The following is a 20056-nucleotide window of genomic DNA, read 5'->3' as shown; positions in this document are numbered from 1 at the left end:
AGAGGATAAACCAATGGAAGATGAAGATAAATAGTCATGTAAGCTTCACATTTTGTAACAGACAAATACTAATGTAAACAATAAAAGGTAACATTACAGACAAATACTAATGTAAACAATAGAAGGTAACATTACATGCTTACGTAATGTAAGATTCAATAGTTGTTACATGATTTAATAACCAAGGTAAATTGAATAGGCTTGGTGGCAAATTCATAGCTGGATAACCTATCAAGGTATGCAAGTGTGATCGCTTGGGCAGACTTAAAAGCCAAAAAAAGGGGAAAGGGCAAGCACATTAGGCGCTGAAGAACCAGAGCACAAGCAAATGGTGCTCCAGTACAAGCGAAATGAACTGATGAAACAAATTATAACTACAAATATAGGTGAACTCAAGTTATCCAAACTGAAACAAAACCTGAAGGTCTAGGTTTCTTATAGATCCATGACAATGATCTGAATGCATGCAGTGAAATGATTCTTAAGATGTTAACTCTTGTACGGGTGCTTGGTACGATCCATGTTTCTAATATGTATATAGATCCTCCATAGATAGTCTGATGATATCTAGCTTATTCCTCTGAAGAGTTAGGTTAATTGTGAGATTAAGCCATATAGAGAAAGTGGTAGATTGTCTATATCTAATCTGCGTGTGTGCAGATGCCAAGTACCATGACCCTTTGGATGCTGGCATATGCATCAAAGCCCTTGCTTGGAAGTCTGTCTGTCAATGGCCATCTCTCACAGCCAGTGTTAAGGAAATATCTTGAATAGTGCCGGTAATATAGTGACGCCTGTGATTAGTTGGCCTCGTACGATGTTATGTAAGACTGAAAACCTGGCCCTTGATCAGTTCATTTATGTTCAGCTCCAGCTGTACTGCATAGCGAAATGCCAACCTGCCAAGCCTTGTATTTCCCCATTTTCTACAAGCACCTAATAGGGAAAGCCAAACTTCACCATTTCTGTTATAAGATGGTATTACTCTAACTGTCAACATAGCCTTATCAATTTGTCCAGCACATCCAAGGCTCACCAGCATGCATGTAATGTGCTCTACATTTGGAGTAATGCTGAACTCCCTGGTCATATTCTGGAAAACTATCTTGGCTTCATTCAATAATCCTGAGTGACTACATGCACTTAAAACACACACAAATGTAATTTCATCAGGAGACAGACCTTCTGTTTGCATCCTTTCAAAACATTCCAATGCTTTATGACCCTGGCCATGTTGAGCATACCCTGAAATCAATGCAGACCACGAGACCTTATTCCTGAAAGGAAGCTCTTCAAGCACTTCTTGTGCTTTTGCTAGCACCCCACATCGAGCATACATATCAATTAAACCGTTACCAAGCACAATATCCTTCTCTAGCAACCCTTTACTCACAATCATTCCATGAGCATGCTTTCCCTTTTCTATAGCTCCAGTGTTGCCACAAGCCTTCAATACACTACTAAATGTCATTGCATTAGCAAAATGCCCCTCACTTTCCATCCATTCAAGACAATCCAATGCTTCATGACATTGCCCCTGTTGGGCGTATCCTGCAATTAATGAATTCCAAGTGTCTACATTTCGACTGGGAAGTTTTTCAAGCACTTCTTGTGCCTTTGCAACCATCCCACATTTGGAATACATACTGATTAAAGTTGTAGCCAGGTAAGGAATATTTTCATAACTTTGTCCTTGTTGAGAGTATGCGCCGGTATGCATATCTACTGCAGTGGTGTTAATACGTATATCCTTCTCCAGAAATCCTTTGTTCACAATCTCCTCATGAATTTGTTTGCCCTTATATATAGCATTCACGCTCCCACATGCTTTCAAAATGCTAGTCAAAGTGATGACATTTGGGGAGAGGCCCTCGCCTCGCATGCGCTCAAGACACTTGAAGGCCTCGTGCCCTTGCCCCTGTTGTGTATACCCTGCAATTAAGGCATTCCAAGCAACTAAAGTTCGCACATGAAACTCATCAAGTACTTGTTGTGCTCTTAGAAGCATACCACACTTTGCATACATATTGACTATAGCACATCTGATAACATTATCCTTCTCTAACCAGCCCCTCGTTACGATGTCTTCATGCAATTGTTTTCCCTTATTTATGAACCCCATTCTACCACAAGCATTTAAGATGCAAATGAAGGTAATTGCATTCGGAGATAGGCCTTCCCTTTCCATGTGCTTTGAGCAATTCAAAGCTTCATCACATTGGCCTTGTTGGCAATATCCTGAAATGAGTGCATTCCAAGAGACTACATCTCGGATATGGAGTTCTTCAAGCACTTCTCGTGCTTTCACAATCAGGCCACTTTTGGCATACATGTCCACCAGAGCATTTGCGATCAGAAGTTCTTTCTCCAGAAAGCCCCTCTCAACAATCTCTTCATGGATTTGTTTGCCCTTTTCTATATCTTCCAAACTAGCACAAGCCTTCAAGATGCTAACAAAGGTGACCACGTTTGGGCAGAGGCCCTCACTTCGCATTTGTTCATAACAGCTGAGTGCTTCATAGCATTGTCTATGATGTGTATACCCAGTAATTAATGAAGACCAAGAGATCACATCTCGCATAGGAAGCTTTTCAAGCATTTGTTTTGCCTTGGAAAGCAGACCACATTTGACATACATGTCCACCAAAGCATTGCCAAGCACAATATCCTTCTCGAGCAAGTTCCTATCTACAATCTCATCATGGATTTCTTTACCTTTGTTTACGTCTCCTAAGCTACCAATTGCCTTCAAGACACATATAAAGGTCACACCATTGGGGGTGATTCCCTCGCTTTGCATTTGTCCAAGACAGTTAAGTGCCTTATGACAATATCGGGATTGTTGTGCATATCCCGAGATGAGTGTATTCCACGTGACTACATTCCGAATTGGTAGTTTTCCGAGAACTTGATGTGCTTGTGAGAGCAAGTCACATTTGGCATACATATCCACCAAAGCATTACCAAGCATGACATCATTCTCCATGAATCCCATGGACACAATCTCATGATGAACTCCTTGGCCATGGTCAAGATCCCTTTCAATGCCACATGCCTTCAGAATGCAAGTAAAAATGATCGAGTCTGGCGAGATACCTTGATTCCGCATCAACTTGAAGCATTCTAATGCTTCGACACCACATTCACATCCCACATAACCAGCAATCAATGCCGACCAAGACACCACACTTTGAGGAGAAAACCTTTCTAGCAATTCATGGGCCTTTGCCAGAAGACCACATTTTGCATACATGTTGATTAAACTCGTTGAGAGATGAGGATTCTTTTCTTGAAGCAAACCTCTGCTGAGGATATCCTCATGTATCCTTTTACCCTTGCAAAGGTTCTTTTCTTTTGCACATGCCTTGAGCAAGGCCACAAAAGTGAAGATTGACTCCTTCCCATTTTTTTTCTTTAACTTTTCAGAAGGCAACAACATTACAACCTTTCTGCATCCCAACTTGTTACACTTTCATTCTGTTTTTCCATCTAATTCAATCATTTTCATGTCTAAACGCGATCAGGAAATTTAGTAGCAGTATTCTCGCATGCATGAGAAATTTCTTCAAACTTACGTGCACATATGCCGGGTCCAAGTTGGCTCCTAATCGCAACTACAATTTTGAGACTGCGAGACATCATTACTATGTGAGATTATGAAGGTTAAATAAGTGATCTACTTATCACAATATTCTGATTGCTATTTGCATTTTTTATAAGAAAAAGCCGAATGACCTTCTTGGTCGAATTTGCTTTGACCAACCTCAATCAGTCATTATACTTTTTTGATTCCTTTCCTTGTGATTAGGAAATTGGTTAAAATTATTAGGAAACTAAGCGAATATATTTTCTAATATATAGTGTGCTTGTTGTTGCTTATTAGTTTTCCTTGTTATGTGTCAAGTGATTAGGAGCCTCAACATTGATCAAACAAACAAACACGCAATCTTTTTTCCATGTCTGATTCTTAGAAGCAATATTTTAGTATATTTCCCATTGTCGTTTCCCTAATATTTGGCAATTTCTCAATTTCATTACCACTACTAGAACATGAGATTTGGAAGCTGGCAAAGTTACCTTTCTGATGGGCAAATAAACATGGGTTCTCATGGGGATAGAAAGCTTTTTGAAAGAGATTTAGTCAAAAAAGATATTGATGATATAAGATTGAAAACGCAAGGTAGATAAGTGGATGAATGCGTATGGACTCATGTGAAAAATGAAACTTAAAGCTAGAACCAAGGGAGAATATGCACATCACACCAACAATGGCGTTGTACATCAAGCACTTACTAAATAGCCATTTACTCCTGAGTCATGACTCATCATATCCTACCATGCACTAGGAGTCTTCCTTGTTTTCCTCTAAGCATACACCTTCTCAAGAAATTAAACATATCAAACAAACTCCCGAGCCAATTCAGAGTCAATGAACATTTAACACATCATTTCCTACACTTGAACTAGATTGAATGAGTTGTTACAAGTGATAGAGAGCTGGCATTCTTTAGCGGAACAAAGTCAGATTTTTTAACACCTCTTCTGCCAATAGTGTTTACACCTTGATACCCTCCGGTATGTGTAGTTGATTTTGTCAAGGAATTCCCTTTGATATTGAGCAATCTATGTCAAAGGGGTCTAGTCCTGAAGTGATCCATTGGATCCATGGTTGAGAAATACTTCATCGATGAGATCAACAATGTTGGATTATTCCATTATTAGTTTTATTTGGTTCCAAATTTATGTTGTTAGCCTTATCATTATGGATTGGAGTTTGAATGATAGCATTCTTGATGACCACCAAAAACAAAACACAACAAAATGCTATAACATTAACCTTGCTCCAACTTCAAAAACTTGTTTTGAAGGATATGTTGTACAAGAACTTTCTGATAGAGAGACATGAAGCACAACTTAACATTTAACTAATTTCATTCTCCATATTGCAAGTAGCTTGCATATGTATGTGTCGAAAGGCTTAGATCTTCCCATCATGACCCGTGAATCTAAGTAAGTTAGTTCAATGAACATTTGTTATGATTCGACTTCTCATCACATACTCACATCTCTCTATTCTTTCTTGCACAGTTCAATTTTTAGATGAAACACTACTTCACCGCACTCAAATTTGATGAGATGCGTTCCCATTGAGATTTAATGAGGTTGCCAATGGAGAAGAACATGGGTCGGTCATGATTATGGTCATGTCCACTGTTAGTATAAGCCCGGTTGAGTTTCGGCACATCTTTGATTTGTAGTATTTGTTTTCCTATCTGATTCCGAATCACCTCTATAGTTTTCATGTCCACAGGGGCTCCCGATACATCAGTGACACAGAATGTACAGATCGCCTTATCACCTTGCGTGTTCACGCCTGCTTGTGATACTGATAAGCCATTCTCACGGAAGATACGTGTAACATCTGATAACAAACCGATTCTATCGCTAGTGCACAGCTCAAGTCTTACACCCTGTTGAAGGATCCCATAAAGAAACAAACTTATGTAACCCATAGTGTAATGCAACAGTGGAATTAACGTTTTTTCGATAATAGTTAGGACACTATAATATATTTAACACACCCTTACCTGAGTAGCCCTTCTTTCAATGGCTGCCTCAAGGCACCGGATAACTCTCTGTTTCTCTACCTCTGTATCTAGAGTGCGTCCATCCATATGGCGAATATAATATTCCTGCATTGCATATGTGAATGGGTTGTCATAGGTCAGAAGTAATTTTCTCAAGGGAAAAGGCAATATACCACAAAACTTCTGTATTGTGTGTATAGAGAATTGAACAGGTTTTATAGAACAATGGGACTTTCATGTATACAATTGCTAGCCCTTCATATAACTGTCAAAACCCTTGGGTCTTATGTCCAGAATCTAGACCATAGATAGACCTTTATATAACCATGAAACCCTATGTCTATGTCTAGAACATTTCTAGCATATCGCATAACCATGAAACTCCAGGGTTTTGACCCATTGTAAAGGCCATATACCTTTATATAACACCATACATATTTCTAGATCTTAATATCCAGACCATAGCCAATCCTATATATATATATAAACCGTGAAACCCTACCACCTATGTTCCACGTCTCGAGTCCCAACCATAGCTAGAATTTAATGAAACCCTAGGTCTAAGTGTTGCCATAACTACCCTTTGACATGGCAATGAAACTCTAGGTTTTCCATAGCTAGCTCTTTCTATAACCACGGAATCCTGAACCATCTGGCTGTCTATGTAAACAGGGAACTCGAGGTCTATATACAAATCATTGCTAGTTCTATCAGTAACGATGAAAACCTAGGTCTCTGGACTTTTTAATACTCCTCCGTAAGCCATAACCATTATAAAACATTGTAGGAACAGACCATGAAAATTATTTCTTATGCATACCTGTATTGCCTTCGGCCCATCTGAATCTATAGTCCCATGGAAGACGACATACTGCATGTCTGTAAGAGTGCACACAGTATCAAATAACAGTTTTGGACGGTCTTCGCATCGGACATTCACAACAGAATACTCTTTCTCTTTGCAGTACTCAATTGTAATGTGTGGTCTTATGCCTCTATCTCTATTCAATCCGAGATTAGATCCTTCATAGTCCCTATCAGCATACATCATTTGATGTAGCCTCCTATCGGTATGAGTGAGACCAACTGAAAAATCAGTTTTCACACCTTTCCTATCTTCGGGTACTTTCAGCACATTGCAAAGCTGCTCTTTAATCATAGAAAGCCTCTCATCATCCTCAATGGGGATGAAATCAGTATCGTCGGTGACATACACAACGCAAGCTAACCTTGCATTGTGTGTCCAAACCTCTGCAGCAACTATATTACACCTTAGGTTTGTAAGTACTGCAAATATCTCTGATAACACACCAGGCCGATCTGAACCAATCATTTCTATAGCAGTATGTTCACCCATTGATTGTACACCGACAGTTCGACCCAAACAAGTCCGCACTTCTGGGTTTGTTGATGATCTTTTTGCACCTAGAGACTGTCGATATAAATGGACAAAAAATTACAACTTTTATTCAGATGTACGTAATGGACACAAAATTACAACTTTTTTTAAGATGTGCGTAAGACAAACACATTAATATGTATAATATTGAGAATTAATCGATGGACACAAAAGTAAGTTCTGACAATATAGAACCGTATATAATTCAAATGAATGAGGGACAAAGAAGGGGGAGAACCTGTTGTATATACTCAACCAAACGTTCATCAGTAACCTTGTGTCCAAGTTGGTCGGTCACATGGAAGACTGGAAAGAGAGGTGAAACAACAGTTAGGAAAACAATACTGTAATTTTTCTCAAGGGAAAACAGACGAGGCAAGAACGAGGAGGGTGTTCAGACCATCCATAAACCAGCCACCATCAGATGATATATATGCCTTATAGATGGTGAGGTCAAGATCTGTGAGGACTTGAACAACCTCTAGAAGAATTCCATGCTTGTTTGCACTATCGACCTGATTTAGCACACAACACCAGTACCATTATTCCTTACATGCCATATGCATCCCATGCAGTCAAATCTATACTCAGCAAGTAAAAGACAAAGAGGAAAACATGCCATGAGAGATGGGACAACTCAATCAAATACATATTTACATGCATAAATCCATGGCGAGACATAATGAGCTTCATCATCATTGATTAGCAAGTGCCAAAAAGAATTCAGTAATGTAAATAAGGTTGTCAAGGAAAGATACGACAGAGACAAATATACCTTAACCAAAGTGAATCTCTCAGAAGATTCATTGTCTATGACCACCCTGCCACAAGAAAATATCTGAAGATTTTTAGTTAGGTGAACGATTTAACAAGCAATATAAATTAAAGTATCTTTGGTTAAAATAGAGAAAATATATAAATTAAGAGCTCAAACTACAAAAAGCTCGAAGAATGTCATAGCCATTCTAAAATACAACTCACATATATGTTTGTGTAAGTGTGTGTATGTAAAACCCTACTTTTGATTCTTGTTAATTCTTATCCGGCTGATCAAACAAGCAGCTAAATATAATAAACAATATAACCAGCCATTCAAACTAGCACTCTTACTGACATGAATTAAACACAGATTAACAATATATCCAGTAACCAGATATGGTTACCAATCTAACCACCAAGAAACACTTTCTTGCAGAAATTCAACCAAATGTTCTGATTGATTTCAAACAGACAAGGGTCGTTCAATTTATAATAGGTAATCAAACATCATAACCAACCTACCTAAGACATAAATTTTAAAAAAATCCAAATTCAAACTAACACTCTAGCTGAACTCGATTAAACATGGGGGTTAACAATCTAACCAATATCCAGAAATGATCGACAATCTAACTAATACCCCAACATAATCAACAATCTAATAAGACACGCAAAACACACATAAATTACAAAAAAAACATTCCGGAGTGAAATTAATTGACCGAGGAATTAAACATCTGACCACTAACCCAACATGATCAACAATCTAACCAGATAAACAAAACATACATAAATTCCAAAAACAAAACTCTGAACGAATTTCAATTGAACATGGGAACCACAAACTAATTAAAACCCAGAAAGGAGAAACAGTCAAAGCAGACGACAGATAAAATAATACGGTTACTTTTCTTGCAGAAATTGAAGAACCAGAAAAGTTAACTGAGTTCAATCTATTATTAAATCAAACATACTTGGGAGGATTGATTCGCTGACTGAGTGTTTCATACTCAGGATCGAAGTAAGGCCATTTTACAGGATCTTTTACGGTGTCCATTTCTGCACATGATTAATAAATTGCAATGAGAAGAAGCGGGAACAAAAAACAGATTAGCGTTTTATATTCACCCATTCAAGACGATAGATTGAAATAAAAGAAATGGAGAATTTCATAGCACGAGTAAACTCCCGATACAGATATCCCTCGAGAATTTCGCAGTAAAAGAATATTCCCAAAAGGTATCGTTCTACAATCCCATATTAGGATGGATATGCCAAATACAGATCTCTCTCGATATCAATCTGAGCTTCCATATTTAAATGGGAGTTATATTTCTTCTTCTTCTTCTACAGAAAGCACAAAAGCATATGAGCTTAAAAGAAAGAGTGCAAATACCTCAGAATGGAACTTTGCAAGGGAGAGGAAGGTTCTGAGGAGACCTTGGATAATGTGTGTGTGTGTGCGTGCGTGTGTTAATGGCTATGGCGTTATTCCACAAGAAGAGGCTTTCTTTATTGAGGGGGGAAAGGAAGCAAAGGCTAGCATGAAATCAGAGAGAGAGAGAGAGAGGGGGCGTGAGTGTGTGGAGGGGGGGAGGGGGGGGTGTGAGACAGGAGGAGATGGGATGGGGGTGGGGGTGGGTGGGTGGGTGGGCGTGAGAGAGAGAGGAAATATATGTACATAGAGTGTTATTGGATTCTCAAGTCGCTATCCAGTTAACAAAATGTGTGTATGCATGCATACACACACACACACACATACATACATCATGTAACTCAATATGTATAAATACTACAATTTATATTATATAGCAACATTAAGTGCATACATCATGTAACTCAATATAAATACATTGTATATTTTATATTATAGATATTTATAGCAATATCAGGTGTCCCACTTGTGAGAGGGAGCTCTTTTACTCTCTCTCTCTCTCTCTCTTTCCTCTCCTTTTTCCTTTCGTCCCCTCCGCTTTGCACATACATACATAGTACATACAATACAAGACATATATGTACCCACACTTTCCCCGCATTTCGGCCTCTATTTGTTACAAGAAGAACATGCCGTGTCATTTGTCTTGGATTGTAGTAGCCTCACCACTACTCACGCATAGTGCGTCGTTCCATTGCTTCATGTAGTGCTTACCCCAAAACCGTTACGGGCATGACCATAATTTATCCTATGGTAAGAACCCACGATGACATAGAATTTCCATGCGTCAATATGGCAGTTGATGTGGTCAAATGGCATCGATCTCTGACCGCTCAAGGTATTTCCATAACTTTAGTATGTTGACTCACCAATGTTGTATGTGTTCTGATTGTTAATGTACTACACTACAGAATTTAGTGGTAGTTGTTATACAAACGAAATGTATGAGTTCGAGCATCAAATCAGCTTCTTCCAATAGATAATCTACAATAAACTATTGAATTGGCTTCAAAAACTTATGGTGGCTTACCTAGATGAAAATGGTCAAGCGTGTTAGTTTTTTACTACAAAGTTGGCTCATGAAAACAACTTGCAAATGGCTTGACTAGATGAATATGGTCATGACAAGTGTGTTAACTCGATCATAAAATCGGCATTGAAAGATAGATCCTTGCAACTTATTGAACACTTCATTAGCCCCATGAACTTTGTCCCCATAAAGACCTTTTGATGCTTTATTTGAAGCAAAAATGTTTAATTGTGAGTCGTAACTTAAGTTTACATAACAACAATTGGTAAGTTATGTCAATGAATTCAGCCTTAAGAAGTTAGTTTCCAAAAAAAACTTATTTATGTCTCTATTGACTTCAGAAATTGCATTAATATGATGGCAAACATTAAATTTGACTGCAAGACCTATTCTTGAATCTTAGCAACCATTAATTACTATTCATGCAGGTTTAACGTTATTGCCAATATTTTTGTCTTAAATCATCATCTAAATCAATCTTCTCCATTCATCTTGGCAATGAAGCTAATGCACATGGCACCATCATTGTAATAAGTTCTTTAGGATATAACAATTTATAGTTGAGCACATCTCGCAATATAATATTAATTAAATATGTATGAGCTCCCCCCTCTCAATGAGAGGTCCTAAAACCTAACTATGTGATATATTATTTTAGGCCTTGGACTAGTTGTTCAATATTTCATCATTTAATGTTGGGACTGGTGATAGAAGAAATTGCAATCAAATATAGATATATTGATATGAATTTTCTTTATAAGTTCTATCCTTTAATATGCATTATTGTTAAGTTGAAAATAAGTTATGCCAACTTTAAAATGAAACCTTTGATTCATATTTTCTCTTTGTGATGATATTATAGTTTGTAACGGGGCGATATATTGTCATTTGAGTGTGGTGGCAAATTGTGTGAGGCATACTATTTCAATTTTCAACATTATTGTAATTCGGAGTGTTATTATCATTTTTTATGAGACACGTTTATTAGTTTCAACCCAATCATTTTTAAATCTATAATGAGATTATAGGCTGATGATAATTACAAAACACGAGATGCATATTGTTGCTAGGTTGAGATACGAGAAAAAACAACAAACAATGGCTAGGCACAATCGAGGTAGGCAATTAAGAGGGTGTAAAGTATGAATAAAATATTGAAGAAGCTCCAAAATTGGATGCAATCATGGCATTTGTTTATATTCAAATAATTTTGCTATGGGGCGTGCATTAAAGAGAGAGGTTGTTGAACTAGTAGCCTAACGAGGAACATGATGGGGGATTCCCTTCCAAGCTACAATTGCTCATTTCTAGTATCCCTTTGTCTCGATGCACCTCTTGGTCGAAGTCGAAGAATGAGAACTACGTTTTTTTTTGTGTATTTTCTTCTAATTGAACCTTCGGAAGGAAACACGATTGCAGATTTGTCAAGGCAATTAATTGTGTCCAATATTGTGACATGGAAAGTGTGTGCCTCTTACTCGAAGTTGAAGAATTATGACTGCATTATATTTTGTGCAATTTCTCCTCATTGAACCTTGAGAAGGAAACACAATCACGGATTTGACAAGACTATTAATTCTTGTCCATTGTTGTGATATGGAAAGTGATAAAACAAACAAACACATTATGTCTATCTCAAAAGCTGCAATATGAAAGGGGCCACACATTGACTTAAGCACACATCGAGATTCGATACACTTTGGCTTCAATATTGTATAACCGTATATACTAGAGAGAGAGAGAGAGAGAGAGAGAGAGAGAATATTCATGCATTACAATATTTCACGTGTGGTATTTCCATGTGCCATATTTTTGTTGATTGCCCTGCTTGCATCCAATGCATTTCTCAAGCGAGCGAGCATACTATAAAATGCCAATATTATTCTGGTCTCATAGGCCACTTTAGTCTCTTTGGGGAAATTAGTACACTCATTCTTTGTCTTCTATACCATCACTATGCATATGTGAAATTCATTCACCGGTTCTTATACATCAATATGTCAAGATATTATAATGTATGTGAGTGGGTGTCATAAGTCTTTGTATAGTACCTACATCAAAATATATCCAACGCTTGTAGGTGCCACGTCCGTCTTGACACATGTTAGTGTCGTACGTATCGTTTCATACCTATACTAGAATATTCTAATGTGTATATTGTTAAATTTATATTAAGGATTGTCTTCCTACATACATGCATTTAGTGAGTTATTTCACTCAATGAAGGAGACAATATATTTGTTTATTGAGTTTAAGTTTTTACTTTTAACTATGTTTATTAGGTGTTCACACTCAAAATCAACTTTTGCATAATGCACCGAGTTTTGACATTGAGGTTCTTGTCGGAAAAAAAGGAGATGGTGTTTGGATGAGGAATCCTTTTCTTTTGTCTAGACATCGCCATTTATCACATATTGCCCCCAATTATGGAAAGTGATTTCATAAAGGAGATTGTATTTGGGTGGCGAATCATTGTATTTTGTCTAGGCATTCTGATTTTGTCACATATTAGCCCCATTTATATAGCAAAGAAATTCAATATTTGTTGCAATACAAATCTTCTCCAAACAATACTTAAAATTGTTACATCTATATGTTGCTATATCTTTAAGTGATGTCTTTGTAAAAGGGCAATGTCTCATTTGAAGAATGTTTAGTGTGTAAGCCTAGGTTCATGACAAAAAATGCTTGTATCTTTTTAATAAAAAGTGTTGGCACATTTGGACTAGGCGTTGTAAGTTTGTTTTTCAATAACAAAAGCTCCCAAGTGGTGAGGTGTTGTTAAACATCTGGTTTAAGCTGGTATCTTCGCTGCGGGGACGGTACGACTCGATTAAGGGGGAATTGGATGAAGCAGAAAGAGCTTGGTCAAAGTTTCTGCAGAAATGGGGCAGTTCTCCTATGGTGGTAAGATCATCATTAGGGCCTAAATGGAACAACCAAGCACCCATATGGTTGTTTCTGCCAATGGCTTCCATTAGTGACCAGGAGCTGTAAATATGTATAGTTGTGTTACAAGTTAATTACCATGTTAAAAGAGTTGATGGGATACTTTTGTTGTAAATGAGGGGGTGGGCACTATGATCACTTTGGTAAGAAGGCCAACGCGAGTTTTGCCGAAATTTGATGGTCTTTGATGTACTTTGTTTGCTAACTAATGCGAAGTAGTGTTTATTTTGGAGAAAAAAGAAAGAAAGAAAGTGTTGGACATTTCTATATATGTAGATTGTTGAGCTTTTTTGTGCAAATAATGTCTTCATTTATATGATGCAAATAGAAGAAATGTCTAAAGTCATATTCGTTCTAAAAGCATCACTAACACCAATTATTTTGTTAAAAGTGCATGTAATTGATCCACTTTCGCCACTTTGCTATTTATTTATTACTTTTTTGCATGATCTTTAGTTCACTGTAGCGAAGGCACTTCCTTGCAAATTGGCAAATTGTTTGCTCCACATATTATATAATAATTAGTTTTGGTTGCTAATGTGCTATATCAATTTGTAAATACTTATTTTTTGGAAAAAATAAAATAAAAATTGTAAATACTTACTTATTCTTGCTTTTTCAAAGAAGTTTATAGTTTGAGCTTATAAAAACTTACTTTACAATCGTAGTATATTTTCAATAAATTCAATGTTACAAAAGTTAATAGCTTATGCACATGTTTTTATCGCATATATACCAAGAGAATTATTTTAGAATGGAATCTGAAATATGCAAACAAAAAATTTATAGTATATGAACTTAAAAAAGCCATTCTTTAGAGAAACCTTTAGCAAGTATATACACACATGCACGAGTGAATATCCACTCACATTGTAGTTCAATATCTCCAAAAAATTGGAGCATCATATACAATTTTATTAGTAGGGCTTGTCCATATATGTGAATACAAAATTCACGACAAAGTCATCTATAATTTAAGAAATGATATGCGTAACATGTTTTTCATAGTTGAAAGATCAAGACATCATGGCTTTATGTAAAGTTAGGAATAAGAACAACATGCAACCATCAAGATGTCAATCTCATTGTTAAACGTATGCATATTACTAACTTGTCTACATTGATTCACTTTCGAGCTGGATATTTTGTGTACTAAATCACTTTTGAGCTTCTAGTTCTAACATAGTTTATTTATTTGTTAGGTATAAATATTCCAATTAAATCTATTTTTCTACAAAAACTTGTAGCACACCATTTTTTATATTTCACATTTAAGCTAAAATGTGGTAATGGTTGGTGATTCCAATTGTTGCACAAATAAGTCAAAGTTTGGCTATGATTATATAAACAATCAATAACATTAATGAATAGATTCTTTTTATTTATTACACAATGAATACCCCTCACTTTCTCTTATTTACCGTAATGCCCTTACCCTGCCCCCATTTAGGCCCCGACTGTCTCATATATCGCAATGAGTCTCCCTTGAGGGGCAAAAAAAAAGATTCTTGAAATCAATATTCAAAGACTCAAGCGAGAAAGAAATAAAGAGAAAAACATATTATTGCCTATTGCAGTGCAAATTGGGGTATGAGGCAAACCATGATTACAAATATGAGTAGATCTGGTTTATTTGAGATCAATAACAACAATGTTCATGCATGTGGAAGTTTTTACAATTGATAATGATTCTTTGGATGGTTTAAAATCATGCTCTTCACAAATACTAATGATGTTGGGAAATTAGGATCAATAGTAGAATTGTAATACTTTGGCTTTTTAGCAATACATCTATTAGAGTTGTAAAACACCTTTGAGGAAGGTGCATGTTTATATGTGTTTATTGTACATAGTCAACCTTGCTTGTTGAGCAAAGATTCCACGATAGTCTTCTAAAAATCTTACTTGTCATTTCACACCATTTGGTAGTTTGCCCCCCAAAAAATTCTTATAAAGTATATGATAGTCTTTTCAAAGTTATATTGATAAAACCTATATTTAAGCACATATTATGATGACACATTCCAATAGAATTCCAATAAAAGCTTGTTTCTCCATCGTTGTTAATTAACATCAAATGAGCCCTTTGATCTTCTCATCTTTCCAAATTTGGAACCATGATCCCTTTGCATTTCATGAATATCTAGGTTATCCAGTGATACTTGTGTATGATCACTTTGTTTCTTTGCTTATCCTTAATGACATTATGCTTAGAGAACCCTTTTTGAAAAGCAATATTAGCACTATATGATATAACCAAAATAGTTTCCCACATTGTTATCAAGTTAGGGAAACTATCATGCCAATACTTCATTTTGCAAAACAAACGCGAAGCGTCATTCATGGTATAACCTTTGCAATTCAAACACAATTTATCAATAAAGCCATATAATTCCACTCGATAAGCCTTTGCATCGTGTACTTGTTGAGAGCATTCACTCAGATCCAATTTTGTTTGTAAGTGAGAAATCAAATTTCCTACCATCTTTTTGCATTATATTTGACATAGACTAAATATATTTGATGTATTAAAGAGGCAGATGTATAATGTCATATTTCTCCTCCATCCCCAAATATCCAGCCAACAAAGGTTGACCAGGAAAGAGAGACGTCAAAGGTACTTACCCCAATCGAGTATAGTAGCGAAGCGATAGAGAACTAGAAGAACATAGCAATAACAGAGTTGCATGAGGGGGGAGATGAGTGAGGGAAAATGTTTTAATTTTAATTTTGTAAAAATATCACAAATGATAAATTGTAGTAGTTTATTTTTTCGAAAAAAAGATACAATTAAATTAATATTAGAAAACGCTTGTCGGTGTTCCAATCTCTGGTGAGGACCACCCATGGTTGCTCACGTCCGTTGGTGTTCTAGTCTCCGGTGAGGACAACATATGGTTCCTCACGCCCATCAGTGCTCCAATTCTCGTCCACCCCTACACCACGCTTTCGAATAGGCGGCCATAAAGGGGGATAATGTCACAACATAGTGACGTCAAATACGTAGTTAGTGAGGATTGAACATGCAACCTCACATCTACATGATGTCATGCTCAACCATTTTGATATGAACATGCATTTGTATATAATTGTTTAGTATTCTATAGTCTAGCATATAGTATATTTCAGAATTAAAATATTCTAGTCGTTAGTATATTCTAGAAATATTGTACGACATATTCTAGACGAGTATATTCTAAAGACATTTCTCAAGTATATTATTAGAGACATCAACTAATGTAAGCATGAGATAATGATAGAAAATAGATAGATAGATAGCAAGGAGAGAGAGAAAGAAGGGTGCCGATCCACCCGACCACCCTTGAGCGAAGGGATCGAGACGGACTCGAGCCTCAATCAGCGTCCCATACCACCGCCATGGTGTCGAGTCGTACCTAGTGTTGGCGTGCTCGCTACAAGAGTTGACCCACCACAAGACAGAGTCTCGACGTAGTCAACAAGATGATCAAATGAGGGTAGCTAGGCCTCTTATTTATAGCGATACCCAAGGCCCCCAACCATGTTCACACTTGGCCCAATGGGTTGTCTGAATCCCGAGGATTAAAAGTAATCCTCCCCTTCTTTACACTCTCATTTAACCCTCACACTTATCCACGTGTATAGAATACTACGGTAAATTCTCACCACGGGATATTATATGGTCATGCCCGTAACATATATTCTAGAGATATTCAATCTCGGAACATGTATAAATACTTGTAACCTCCTTTGTCCCTTTCAAGGGATTCAACACTAGTCATTGACACATCAATATAGTGTTCTCATTTCTCCTCATCTTGTCTCCTTGATTTTTATCTCTGTCTTCATTCACTTTTGTCGTTCCTGAGTTTCTAGCCTCATCACTTCTAGCTCAAAGTTCACAGCCTGTCACTCGTAGCCCCATCATCCGTGCTCTGTCCCAGTCTGTGGTTGGTGTGTCTGTGACACGTAAGGCTATACATACAAGATATACCACAGATCCCCTTTTTTCTAAATCCTAAGGTCCATCGGCTTAAGTAAATAATTTGGTGTTGAGTAAACCACTCCACCTTATCAGAAAACAGTCTGTAGAAACAAATAGTGTGCGGAAGCAATAGAAAACAGAAAGCAAAAAACAGGTTTAATGGAGAGCTTAACAGTACGCGGGAGAGACAGAGACAGAGAGAGAGCACACAAAAACTCAATTCAAAAAATACTACTCAGTCTGTACATCATATGTGTTCAGTGAACACTTTTATACAAGTCCATCTGGACTGACAGAAGTACAGTGTACTTCAATGCTCACACGAGTGTCTGACACTAACTACGAGATATTAACTCCCTAGTAGACAAGTTGCTACTTGATCCAACTAACCGGCTCCCCAACTCACCGGCTCACTTGCTCACCGGCTCACCCTTCTGGATGCCGATCCGGCTCAAGCTAGCCGATCCAGATCCGGTTGAGCTTGCCACTCAACACTCCCCCTCAAGCTCAATTTGAGGTCAATCGTAGTGTCAGTCTCTATGGCAGCCAATCCTTCCACCTGGCTCCTTTTGGCGTCACTCCGCCTCACTCGCGCTCCTCGTCCGGTCCGGTTCGGTCCTGTTTGCCGCGACCCTTCTATTCCTGCGCACCTCGACTTCCTTGGTCGGCTTGTCTGCTCAACAAGCCCAATTGAGCTCCCTCGCTGTTGTGACTTTGGCTTTTGCCGATTTGCCGATCCCTTCGTGTTGGCGTCGACTTTTGCTGCCTTCTTGTCCTCTTGGCCTTGAATTGATCTGGTTCTTCCGAATCCTTCTATAGAACCGAATCGGTTGTCTCCGATTAGTTCTAGCTCTTGTCCGAATCGGTTGCTCCCGATTTGTCTTTTGGTTCGAGGCCCTTCACCACATCAGACCATGTCCGGGTCTTGGCCTTCTTCTTCCGGTCGGCTTTGTCCTTCTTGATTCTGCCTTTGCTGCTACTTGTTCTGACTTGTTTGGATGTGTCAACTTCCTTTGTCGACTCGGCTCCTTTCTTCTTCTTGTCTTTCCCCTTGTCGGTTCTTCCCCAATCGGCGCAATCGGTAGTCTCTTTGCCTTTGCCCGTTCCGGTGGTGTCTTTGCCCATTCTCCCCCTCAAGTGTGGCACGTCGAGATGCTGAACACCAAGCATTTCGGTGAAGTGCTACAACTTGTCCGATCCGAGCGGTTTGGTGAAGATGTCAGCAACTTGCCGATCCGTATGAACATACCGAAGTTCGACTTCACCGCTCATCACGCACGAAGTGGTAGTGCACTTCGATGTGCTTTGTGCGAGCATGGAATACGGGGTTCTTGGCGTGCTGCATGCTGCTTATGTTGTCACAGTAGATCAGGATCGGGGTTGGCACCTCGATCCGCAGGTCTTGCAGCAGTTGCCGAAGCCAAATGGCTTTACAGGTGGCAACGGTAGTGCCCCGGTATTCAGCCTCAGTGCTCGACAGAGCCACTGTTGGCTGCTTTTTGCTGCTCCATGCAACAACCGCGCTACCAAGGGAAAACATATAGCCGGAAGTGGAACGACGATCTAATGCATCGCCGGCCCAATCGACATGCGTGTAGCCGACTAGCTCTTCGGTCATACTGCGCTGGTATAACTGTCCCCGGTCCTTCGTGCTGCTCACATACCACAGTATTCGGTGCGCGCATTGAAGATGCTCGACGGTCGGTGTCTGCATGAATTGACTAATCACACCGACTGGATAGCTGATGTCGGGTCGGGTGATGGTCAAATATATAAGGCTTCCGACAATTTGTAGGAACCCTTTCTCATCGCAGGCCGGTCCGGAGTTGGGACAGAGCTTCTGTTTCCGGTACAAGGGTGTAGAAATAGGGCGACATTCCGTCATGCCGAACTTGTACAACATATTCAACACATAGTGTCTTTGTGAGAGCAATATGCCGTTGGGGGTTCGGATCACCTCGATCCCAAGGAAATAGTGAAGGTCCCCCAGGTCCTTCATCTCAAATGCGTCTGACAGCTGGGACTTGACTCGATTGATTTCATCGAGTCCGGGTCCGGTGATGAGTAGATCATCAACATACAACAAGATGCAAACCGGATCGTCCAAACCTTGCCGGATGAACAACGAAGAGTCAGACTTGGAGGCCGCAAACCCCAACTTACGCAACCGGTGCGTAATCTTTGCATTCCAAGCTTGGGGGGCTTGCTTCAGGCCATAAAGTGACTTCTTCAGCCGGCATACAATCGACTTGTTCATCTCCGACTGAAAACCAGGAGGTTGGGTCATAAAGACCTCTTCTTCTAGATCGCCTTGAAGAAATGCATTCTTCACGTCCATCTGGTGAAGATGCCACTCCCTTGCCGCAGCAACCGCTAGCACCACACGAACCGTCGTCATCTTCACTACCGGAGCGAAGATCTCGTCGTAGTCGATTCCGTGGGTCTGCACGTATCCCTTTGCCACTAACCGGGCCTTGTACTAGTTGACTGAACCGTCGACGTTGTACTTTACCTTGTACACCCACTTGCATCCGATCGGTTTATTGTGACGGGGAGGGTAAACCAGGTCCCATGTATCGTTGGCATCAAGTGCCCGCATCTCTTCCTCCATAGCGACACGCCAATTTGCATCCCTTGCCGCTTCTGCGAAGCTCTTTGGCTCACGCACTTCCGCCACCTGGGTCATGTACACATAGTGATGCGCCATGTACTCATTGTACCCGTACCGCTTAACAGATTCCTTCTGGCGGGTTCACCGGCGTAACCCACCATTACCCGGTTTGAGACCCTTCTTGGCCGGTTCGGTCTTCGGTGCCGAAGAGCCGTCATTTTCCTTTCCGGAGTCGGACCCGCTCTGATCCGACTCATCATTACCAGTTTCATAATTCGACATCTTCTTCTTCCCCTTCTCTTTGCGCATGAACCGTCTCCT

General features: G+C 39.0%; 2 protein-coding genes across 3 annotated transcripts; both read right to left on the bottom strand.

The window, feature by feature from the left end:
• Positions 1-377: 377 nt before the first annotated feature.
• On the bottom strand, positions 378-3709 carry LOC147859592 (pentatricopeptide repeat-containing protein At5g27110-like). The gene is made up of 2 exons (XM_087325241.1): positions 3576-3709; positions 378-3489 (listed from the first exon to the last, which is right to left on the bottom strand). The coding sequence occupies exon 2, from the start codon at positions 3437-3439 to the stop codon at positions 821-823; it is 2619 nt and encodes an 872-aa protein (XP_087181367.1). The 5' UTR covers positions 3440-3489; positions 3576-3709; the 3' UTR covers positions 378-820.
• A 979-nt stretch (positions 3710-4688) lies between these two features.
• On the bottom strand, positions 4689-9260 carry LOC147859591 (ACT domain-containing protein ACR3-like). 2 transcript variants are annotated; one of them, XM_087325596.1, is made up of 8 exons: positions 9143-9260; positions 8721-8805; positions 7763-7808; positions 7388-7502; positions 7226-7293; positions 6409-7020; positions 5589-5693; positions 4689-5471 (listed from the first exon to the last, which is right to left on the bottom strand). In XM_087325596.1, the coding sequence occupies exons 2-8, from the start codon at positions 8801-8803 to the stop codon at positions 5109-5111; spliced, it is 1392 nt and encodes a 463-aa protein (XP_087181722.1). In that variant the 5' UTR covers positions 8804-8805; positions 9143-9260; the 3' UTR covers positions 4689-5108. The 2 variants fall into 2 exon arrangements, with proteins under 2 accessions (XP_087181722.1, XP_087181723.1); XM_087325597.1 differs by lacking the exon at positions 9143-9260 and having other exon boundaries at positions 7388-7568; positions 8721-8792.
• Between the last annotated feature and the right edge of the window lie 10796 nt (positions 9261-20056).

This window comes from Azolla caroliniana, unplaced genomic scaffold (assembly GCF_043228905.1).
Source record: "Azolla caroliniana isolate FFs.n. ecotype wild unplaced genomic scaffold, voAzoCaro1.0.p SCAF_10, whole genome shotgun sequence".
Lineage (NCBI taxonomy): Eukaryota > Viridiplantae > Streptophyta > Polypodiopsida > Salviniales > Salviniaceae > Azolla > Azolla caroliniana.
This window is presented reverse-complemented; position numbering and strand designations above follow the sequence as displayed.

Coding starts and splice junctions, on each gene's coding strand:
- LOC147859592 (XM_087325241.1), bottom strand. CDS start 3,439: ATGTTGTTGCCTTCTGAAAAGTTAAAGAAAAAAAATGGGAAGGAGTCA.
- LOC147859591 (XM_087325596.1), bottom strand. CDS start 8,803: ATGGACACCGTAAAAGATCCTGTAAAATGGCCTTACTTCGATCCTGAG. Junction 7,503..7,762: donor AGAGATTCACTTTGGTTAAG/GTATATTTGTCT, acceptor GTGCTAAATCAG/GTCGATAGTGCAAACAAGCA. Junction 5,472..5,588: donor TTGAAAGAAGGGCTACTCAG/GTAAGGGTGTGT, acceptor ATCCTTCAACAG/GGTGTAAGACTTGAGCTGTG.